The sequence below is a fragment of the Terrapene carolina genome, unplaced genomic scaffold, assembly GCF_002925995.2.
Source record: "Terrapene carolina triunguis isolate 2854851 unplaced genomic scaffold, T_m_triunguis-2.0 Scaffold31562, whole genome shotgun sequence".
NCBI lineage: Eukaryota > Metazoa > Chordata > Testudines > Emydidae > Terrapene > Terrapene triunguis.
The window spans coordinates 4,973-13,844 of NW_020695913.1; the positions used below are offsets into that span (position 1 = coordinate 4,973).

Below are 8,872 nucleotides of genomic sequence, written 5' to 3' on the forward strand. Positions count from 1 at the left end.
GGGGGGGGGGGGGGGGGGGGGGGGGGGGGGGGGGGGGGTGAGACGGCCGCACACGGGCCCCCTCACCGCCCTTGGCGCCGGGAAATCGCCGGCCTGCCAAAGGGGGTGTACGGCGTGGGTTGGGGAGCACTGAGGGAGCCCTGGGCACACAGAGCAAGAGCCGATCGGCCCCAGTCAGGGGGACCCAGCCCCCTGGACTCAAAGCGAGGGCCGAGCGACCCCAGCTGGGGGGCCCGGCCCCCCAGACTCAGTGTGACCTCATGGGTCTAACTTCTGCCTTCGGGTATCTAGCGCCTCCCGCCCACCCAAGGCACAAGTTGGAGATGAATCATCTCTTGCTTCCAACTCCGCTCCCCAAATCCAGGCCCGACCCGTGGTCACGGGCTGGGGTACCGGCCCCGGCACACTGCGGGTACGTGCTGACTCAGCAAGCCAGCCCCTCACTTCCCTCTTGTTCAGCTCCCGGCCTCTCCCCCTCTGGCCCCTCCCCGATCGAACCACTTCCTCCTTGAACTGCGGGCACCGGAACAGGATCGCAGCCCCATGGCCGGATCGAGGGACAGTCCCCTCTCCGCTCCTATCAGAGATTAGCTCCCGGGGCCCGGCGGGAGCTCCCGGTCACCTGACTGTCCCCCTTACAGAGTCCCGCCCAGATCTAGGGGTCCGCGCCGAGGGTTTCAAGAAGAGCTCGGACGAGCCCCTGACACGGAGAACCTAGGTTCATTTGGTCCCATCTCAGCGCCGGGGCTGGACCCGCCGACGTCCCTTCCAGCCCTAGTGCTCGAGGCAGCCTGGGACATGGGGACAGACTCGCCCAGTTCTCCCAGCAGGCCCCAGAGGCCCAAAAGAACTGGAGTCGGCGCTGTGGCAGCGGGGGCGCCGCGCCCGGCGTCAGAGAAACGCGAGAAGATCCAGCCCAGCAGGCCTGTGTCCCCGGGCAGCAGGGCACCAGGGCCGGGTGAGACAGCAGGGCGGCGCTCTGCGGCCCACGGCCAAGCCCCACGGTGAGGGAGGGGCACAGCGGGCGGGCGACACACAGGCGAGTTAGTCCATGGAACAGAGCAGGGCACTGGGGGGGGAGCACCGGGGGAGACTGTCAGCCACAGAACCACCAGCCAGGCTTTTCCTAGCCAGGGATGGAACCCAGGAGTCCTGGCTCCCAACCACTAGACCTCACTGCCCTCCCAGAGCTGGGGAGAGAACCCAGGAGTCCTGGCTCCCAGCTCTAACCACTAGACCCCACTGCCCTCCCAGAGCCGGGGAGAGAACCCAGGAGTCCTGGGTCCCAGCCCCCCAGCTCTAACCACTAGACCCCACTGCCCTCCCGGAGACATGGAGAGAACCCAGGAGTCCTGGCTCCCAGCCCCCCCGTGCAGTCACCCCGCTAGGTCTCTCAGCAGGCTCTGGCCTGGCCGTGCCGCAGCGCCCCCTGCTGGACCCCACCCCACGCCGCAGGGTGGGTCACTCACCACGCTGCTCCGGGCCCTGGCACTCGGGTGTTTCGGTGGCCGCCCCGGCTTCTTCTTCTCCTTCACTTTACCCAGCTGTTTCTGGGGGCGGCGGAGAGAGGAGAGGGGTTACCCCCGGCCCCAGAGCCGACACAGCCCTGCCCCGCTCCAATCCCTCCTCCGCCCTACTGCCCCGCCCCCTGCCCCACCCTGCCGACCCCAGCGACGTAGGCTGGGTGAACCCAGATTTACAGCTTCAGGGAGCGACTGACACCGGCTTTCAGGAGGCGGGGGGCTCGGGGCCAGCCATCGACTCTACAGTTCTGTGCGGTAGGCCCAGCTCCCCTGGCTCCCAGCCCCACTGCTCTAACCACTAGATCCCACTCCCCTCCCAGAGCCAGGGAGAGAACCCAGGAGTCCTGGCTCCCAGCCCCCCCTGCTCTAACCCCTCAACCGCACTCAGCTCGCGGTCTCAGCCCCAGGCCTTTGCACCACACCAGCCTATGGGGCTCCCCCTGCACCGGGCAGGTCTGAGCTGGTTCCGGCCCCGTCTCTCACTCACCCTGCGCCGGGAGCCTGAGAGGCCGCCGGGGTCTCGCTCCAGCGACGGCTTCCATTTCTGGGGGGAGTGAAGGGAAAACAAGGTGAGGGGGGAGGGTCACCCGGACGCCGGGGTCCCTTCTGCAGAACACATGCAGGGCCTGGCGGGAGAGGAGGGGAACAGCGGCCCGGATGTCTGGGTCCCTCCACTTCCAGAGTCCGGACACCTGGGTCCCTCCTCCTCCGGAGTCCGGGCTGGGGGGACCGCCCGGACGTCTGGGTCCCTCCACTTCCAGAGTCCAGACACCTGGGTCCCTCCTCCTGCGAAGTCCGGGCTGGGGGGACCGCCCGGACACCTGGGTCCCTCCTCTTCCCCCAGAATTCAGGACAGGGAGGGTGACCCGGACACCTGGGTCCATCACCCCACCTGAGCTGGGTGGGTACCAGAGGGCGGGGCTGGATCGTCGCCCCCCCGGCTTGTTGCCCATCCGGCCCCACTGGCTGCCAGGCGTCCCCCGTGTCACCACCACGGCCCGGCTCAGGCCCCCTTGGCCAGATGAGAGGGCACGCACACCTGCCCCACGGCAGAGGGGCCAACCGGCAGCTCCCGGAGCCACAGAGCTCGCCCAGCCCCTGGCCCTGCCCAGCCCCATAGTGCCAGAAAGGGGGACAAGGCTGGACACTGAATGTCGGGGTTCCCGTCCCCCCCTTTCCCTCCCCCGACGCAATGCAGAGTGCCCCTAGCGCGCCAGACACAGCCTGAGTCACCCCTACTGCCAAGGGAAAGGGACCAGCCAGAGACCTCACAGCGAGGAGAGAACCCAGGATTCCTGGCTGCCTGCCCCTCCCCTCTAACTACTGAACCCCACTCCCCTCCCAGAGCCGGGGAGAGAACCCAGGAGTCCTGGTTCCATGAGAGCTTGCTTCCTCCATCTCTAGGGTTAACACTGTGTGGGGGATGTTGGGGGGCTGGAAGCCAGGACTCCTGGGTTCTCTCCCAGGCTCTGGGGGGAGGGGCTGGGAACAAGGACGCCGGGGGGCTGGGACCGCACTCACTGTGGCTGCTGCGGCCGCGGTTAATCTCTTACGGCGCCGAGGTTTAGGGGCCAGGCCGTCCTGGCGGAGACAGAGAAGGAAGAGAAGAGATGCTCGCAGGACACGGCAGCGCAGACAGGCTGGCAGGACAGAGCCAGAGCAGAACCCACCCACAGGCGCCACGGGCCCCCGCCCCATGGGACCCCCCGGCAGAGGCAACCCACCCCACCCCTCTCCCCCGCTCTAACCACTAGACCCCACTCCCCTCCCAGAGCCGGGAGAGAACCCACGAGTCCTGGCTCCCAGCACCCTGCTCTAACCACTAGACCCCACTCCCCTCCCAGAGCCGGGAGAGAACCCAGGAGTCCTGGCTCCCAGCCTCCTGCTCTAACCACTAGACCGCACTCCCCTCTCAGAGCCGGGAGAGAACCCAGGAGTCCTGGCTCCCAGGCCCCCCTCCCCTTTTCTAACCCCGCCGGGGGTGGCGCGGTATCCCAGAAGTGCTCCCCGCTGCTCACACCCACTCACAGCGCTGGGCCCGGCCGCTGGCAGCCTCCTGCGGCGCCTCCCTGGGGCGAGCTGGGGCTTGGCGGGGGGCCCGTCCTGAGGGCAGGGAAGCGACAAGGAAAGAAAGAACGAAGAAGGGACAGGAAGGAGTGAGAGAGAGAGACGCAGAGTGAGCCAGTCCACGGTGCTGCCCTTACATTCCTCCCCTGCCACAGCCAGGAGAGAACCCAGGAGTCCGGGCTCCCAGCCCCCCTGCTCTAAGCACTAGACCCCACTCCCCTCCCAGAGCCAGGGGGAGAACCCAGGAGTCCTGGCTCCCAGCCCCCGCCCCCCCCCGGCTCTCACCACTGGACTGGGGCAGTGAGCTCACCGGGGGTCCCCATGCAGAAGGGGGGGCAGGGTTCGAGCCCCTCATTGCAGCTTCAGGCAGGGCCAAGGGGCGGTTTCGGGTGGGCCCGTCCTGCCGCCAGCCAGGCAGAGAGAGGGCGAGCGGCTGTTAGTTGCCAGGGGGCGGCGTGGCCAGGCCGGACCCCACAGCCAGGCCACAGCTGGGGGGGGCACAGAGGGGCAAGAGCCACAGGGCAGCAGTGCCAGGGAGGCGCACACGCCTGCCCCCCCAGTACACCCATGCCGGGGAGCCACAGGCGCCCGCCCCCCCCCCCCCCCCCGCGCCCCCCGAGCGCCGCACCCCCCCCCCCCACCCACCCCCACACAGGGAGCCGCACACCCCCCCCCCCATGGCGGGGAGCCACATGCGACCCCGCCCCACCGGGGAGCCGCACACGCCCACGCCACCCCCTCCCCACAGACCCACAGAGGGAGCCGCACGCGCCCGGCCCCCCACACACACACTCACCGGGGAGCCACATCTCTGTCACACACACAGGCCACCTGCAGGGCATGCTGAGAATCCCACCCCCCCCACACACACAGGTGGCAGGGCATGCTGGGAATCCCCCCCCCCACCACCACGCAGGCCGCAGGGCGTGCTGGGAAGCTGTGCGGAGGGGGGCTCCAAACAGCAGGGCGGGTACTTACTACGGTCAGTTTCCGGGGGCCGTACCCTGCCTTCTTCGCCACCACCGATTTCTGCTGCACACCAGAAGATAAGTTAGTGCCAGCTGCGGTGCTAGAGGGCGCCGGGCTGCGAGCAGCAGGATGGGGGGCTGGGCAGGGGGCGCTGTGGTGCGGGGCAGGGGGCGATCTCCCCTGGCAGCCAGGGCCGGGTGCTGGGGGGCACCGTGCTGCGGGGGCGCTCTCTCCCTCACTGCGGCACCCCTTCAAAGGGGCAGCGGAGCCTTCCCAAAAGTGGGGGGGCCAGGGCCCCACCCCGACCCTCCTCTTCCCCCAAGCCCCTCGGGTGGGGGGGGCTGGGGGCAGCCCCCCGCCCGGGCCCCCGCCCCCCCGGGGTGGGGGGCTCTGCGGCTCCCCACCGCCGACCCCCCCGGACGATCCCCCCCCCCCCCCAGCCGCCCCCCCCCCCACCTTCTTCTTGAGGCAGCGGCGTTTCAGGCATTTCCACTGCCGCTTCAGGCCGGGCTTCAGCCTCCGCAGGCAGATGTAGCAGCTGCCGCAGTCCTCGGTGGCCTGGCAGCCCTGGCACACGCCGCAGCCGAAGCCCTGCGCAGGCAGAGGGGAGAGGCCGGGAGTGAGGGGCACGGCAGGGCGGGAGGGGAGCCCAGGGCTGGGCTAGCAGGGGCTGCGGGTCGGGAGTGAGGGGCACCAGAGGGGGGAGCGGCGGGGAGGGGAGGGGGGCGGGGCGCCGGCCGGTACCTTCTTGACGATTTTCAGGCAGCGGCGCAGGAGGCATTTCCTGCCGATCCGGAGCTCGGGGTTCTTGGCCCGCACAGCGCACACGGTGCAGATGCCGCAGTCCTCGGGGATCTGGCAGGCCTGGCAGGCCCCACAGCCCACCCGCTGCAAGAGGGGCAGGGCCTTCAGCCGGCGCAGCCACGGCCCCTCGCCCGCCCCCCACAAGGAGGGGACCAGGGAAACAGACCCAGCCCCCTGGAGGCCCGACTCCCAGCCCCACCTGCTCTAGCCACTGGACCCCACTCCCCTCCCAGAGCCAAGGAGTGAACCCACGTGTCCTGGCTCCCAGCCCCCCTGCTCTAACCACTAGACCCCACTCCCCTCCCAGAGCCAGGGAGTGAACCCAGGTGTCCTGACTCCCAGCCCTCCCCTGCTCTAGCCACTGGACCCCACTCCCCTCCCAGAGGCGGGGAGAGAACCCAGGAGTCCTGGCTCCCAGCCCCCCCTGCTCTATCCACTAGACCCGACTCCCCTCCCAGAGCCAGGGAGAGAACCCAGGAGTCCTGGCCCTCACCCCAGCCCCAGGCCTGGCCTTACCTTGAAGAACCGCTGCTCCCTGTTGAAGTCTCTTCTCTGGGCTGAAAGAAACAAGCCAGCGTTGGCACCGGTGGCTGACGCTCAACACAACAGGTAGCGGCACCAGGGCAGGTGGGGCCAAAATAGGTCAGTCTCCCGGAGATGCAGCCACCTCTGGGGTGGGGTTACTGGGGCACAGAGACACACGGGGACAGCTCGCCCGGCACTGAGATGCAGCCGCCTCTGGGGCGGAGTCCAGACAGGACACCTGGGTTCACAGCCCGGCTCCTTCTAGGAGGGGCAAGGGAGCTGGGCAAAGCAGCAGGACCCCCCCGCCCCCCAAGCAGAACGGGGTCTAGCCATCGGCCCCAGCCGCCGGTGCGACCCTCCCCACCCTGCTCACCCACCTCGGCAGTCCGGGCACAGCCAGCGGCAGCGTCTCTGGCTGGGCAGCATCACCCCGGGGAAGTAGTTCTGGCAGCTGGCGCAGCATCTGGAAGGCAGAGGTGGGCTGCTGAGGTCCCACGTCTGGGGCCCCCCAGGTTGGTGATGAGCTCACAGCCACCCCCCGGGGGGCAGGGACCCTGCTAGGCCTGGTCGGAGGGACAAGGGCCTGCCAGGCAGTTCCTGTGCCGGGGAGGGATCGTGGCGTGGGAGACGGACCAGGGACACTGGGACGTCTCCGTGGACGAATAGAACCCAGGAGTCCTGGCTCATAGCCCCAGCCCGCTCCCAACACTAGACCCCACTGCCCTCCCAGAGCCGGGGACAGAACCCAGGCGTCCGGCTGGGCTCTCTGCACCTCCCCATAGCGTTTGCATTGTTACCCGGAGGGCTCAGGGGACGGGGCACCCCAGGGGGGCTGGGGGAAAACTCACGCCACTACGGCATCCTGCGCCGATTCCTGGGCTTCCAGCAGGGCCGCCGGGCGCTTCCGGGGGCGTCGCTCCGGGAGGGGCGGAGGCCGCTGCTCCGGGGGCGGCTGCTCCGGGGGCTCCGGCTTCACGAGTTGCTGTTTGGGGGGCGGCTGCTCAGGGGACTTTGGGGGGTCTGGCTCCGACAACGAGAGGTGCCTCTTCTGGGCCTTCTTCACCTGCACGGGGCGCAAGGCGAGCGGGGCTGGAGGTAGGGTCCCAGCCCCCTGCAACATGGGGTGGGGAGGTCAGCCAGGCCCTCCCCAACAAGCCCCGTGTGATGCCCCCCTCCACCTGCCATTCCTGACCCAATCATGCATTATGTGCTGGACCCCTCCCCTCCCAGAGCCAGGGAGAGAACCCAGGAGGTCCTGGCTCCCAGCCCCCGGGAAGCGCTTTCACTAGCGGGAATGGCGGCCGCGCCGGCATGGACACCGACGTTCCCAGCAGGCTGTGAGCGTGGCCTCTGCCTGGCTGGCCGTGGGAGCGGCTGGCCCAAGGGCGGCCGCTTGCACAATCAGCAGCTTGCGACACGTGAGCCAACCGCACCAGCGTGAAAGGCCCGGTTACCGTGGCCGCTTTGGAGGGAGTTTTGGTGCACGGAGCCAACCGCGCGGCCGGAGCCTATCGACCGGGACATGTGGGTGTCACACATGGCTCGTGGGACCCTAATTACGGCTCCCCGGAACACACCGCTGGGGGGAGACGTCATGAACCCTGGCCACAGGCGGGAGGGAAAACGGGTCTAAAAGAGGCGTTACCGGACTCCACCCAGCACATGGGGACTGGTGGGGTGAGGTTTGTGTCGCACCCGCCCCCTGGCTTGGCTTTCGTCGGCTCCAGGCGCCAGGGACTGCGAGACTAGTGTGCGGGGCGGGTTTGGGTGCCACCGCAGCCCCGCTCAGGGTTTCCAATCAATCCTTCGCCTCCATTTCTGGGTCTGAGAGTTGCCGCCCGCACAAATTCCCTGGAGCCGCCTGCGTCCAGGGCCTGAGTCTCACCCGGACGGAGCGAAGGCAACCGGAGTTTCTGCCAGAGCCCCGGGCACGGCGAAAATCACCAACCAGAGTCGGCTGGGAGCCGCGGCGAGAACGGCCGCCCTCAGCACCGGCTAAGCACGAGGGACGGTTATTCACCAGCTCAGCGCATTCCCAAGGGGCAGGAACACACAGGCCCTCGGAAGAGGACGCGGGAGCAACAGGATCATGGATGGGGAGGTCGTGTTCCAACTAGGAACCGCTTGTTTTGGGCATCGCTTTATAAAGGGGAGGGGGCACCCAGCCGAGTTTTCGGCACCGTGCCCATGGTCAGGCCTGCCGCGGGGATTCTGACACACACACACACACACACCCCCCGGTACCTTGGGGGGCGGTTCGCGGAGCACGCCGTTCTTGAAGTCGAAGTTGGTCAGGTCCTGCGAGGGCCCCAGGAACCTGGTGAGCTCGATCTTGCTGCGGAATTTCTCACCGTTGGGGCTGCGGGAGGGGAGGCAGAGACAGAGCCAGCGTCAGAGAGCACCCCAGCCTGGCCTGGGGGGCTGGGAATACCCCCCCACACACACACCCCGCCCAGGGAAGTGATGCACCTGCCTGGAGCCATAGGGAGCCGGGAGAACAGGCTCGCTCGCAAACGACGTGGGAAGGCCACGTTTTTCCATGCAGCGCAAAATTAGCCTGTGGAACTTACAGCCACAAGGTAACAATCCACAGGGACACTGGCAGGGATTAAATAACAGAACCCGAGACCCAATCTCAACTCTGCTTTAGAGCAGGAGCCAATCGCTACAGGGCAGGAGGGAGACGCTGCCCCCTACGGGAAGGGCAGGGCTCAGACAGGAGACCGGGAATTCTCTTTTCATGGGAAACAGGCAGGAGGTTAAAGGGGGTTGGGCGGTGGGGCACAGGGGACTCATGGCTACTGAATCCCACTCCCCCGTCACAGCGGAAGAGCAGGCCAGGGTACCCACTCAGAGGATCGCCCCCTGGATAGTCGTCCCCTGCAGGGATCTGGGGGGGCCAGACTTCCGAGGAGATGCCCATGAACGGGGGGGGCGTTAAGAGGGAAGCGCTGGCCGACGGAAGGAAACAGTGGCCGGCAAGC

At 68.2% G+C, this 8,872-nt stretch overlaps 1 protein-coding gene across 7 annotated transcripts in view; it reads right to left on the reverse strand.

Annotated features, from left to right (window-relative positions):
• MBD1 (methyl-CpG binding domain protein 1) overlaps positions 1-6,995 on the reverse strand; it is an 11,484-nt gene extending 4,489 nt beyond the window's left edge. For 2 of the 7 annotated variants that reach the window (XM_029914133.1, XM_029914130.1), the window contains exons 1-10: positions 6,737-6,821; positions 6,266-6,351; positions 5,880-5,920; positions 5,304-5,447; positions 5,016-5,150; positions 4,569-4,622; positions 3,495-3,626; positions 3,045-3,104; positions 2,011-2,067; positions 1,470-1,550 (exon numbers count right to left, since the gene is read on the reverse strand). In XM_029914133.1, the coding sequence (XP_029769993.1) occupies positions 1,470-1,550; positions 2,011-2,067; positions 3,045-3,104; positions 3,495-3,626; positions 4,569-4,622; positions 5,016-5,150; positions 5,304-5,447; positions 5,880-5,920; positions 6,266-6,314 (753 nt within the window). In that variant the 5' untranslated portion in view covers positions 6,315-6,351; positions 6,737-6,821. Of the gene's footprint in view, positions 1-1,469; positions 1,551-2,010; positions 2,068-3,044; positions 3,105-3,494; positions 3,627-4,568; positions 4,623-5,015; positions 5,151-5,303; positions 5,448-5,879; positions 5,921-6,265; positions 6,352-6,736 lie in introns of all 7 variants that reach the window. The other 5 variants (XM_026662967.2, XM_029914128.1, XM_029914129.1 and 2 more) reach the window with 5 other exon arrangements.
• Positions 6,996-8,872: the final 1,877 nt, after the last annotated feature.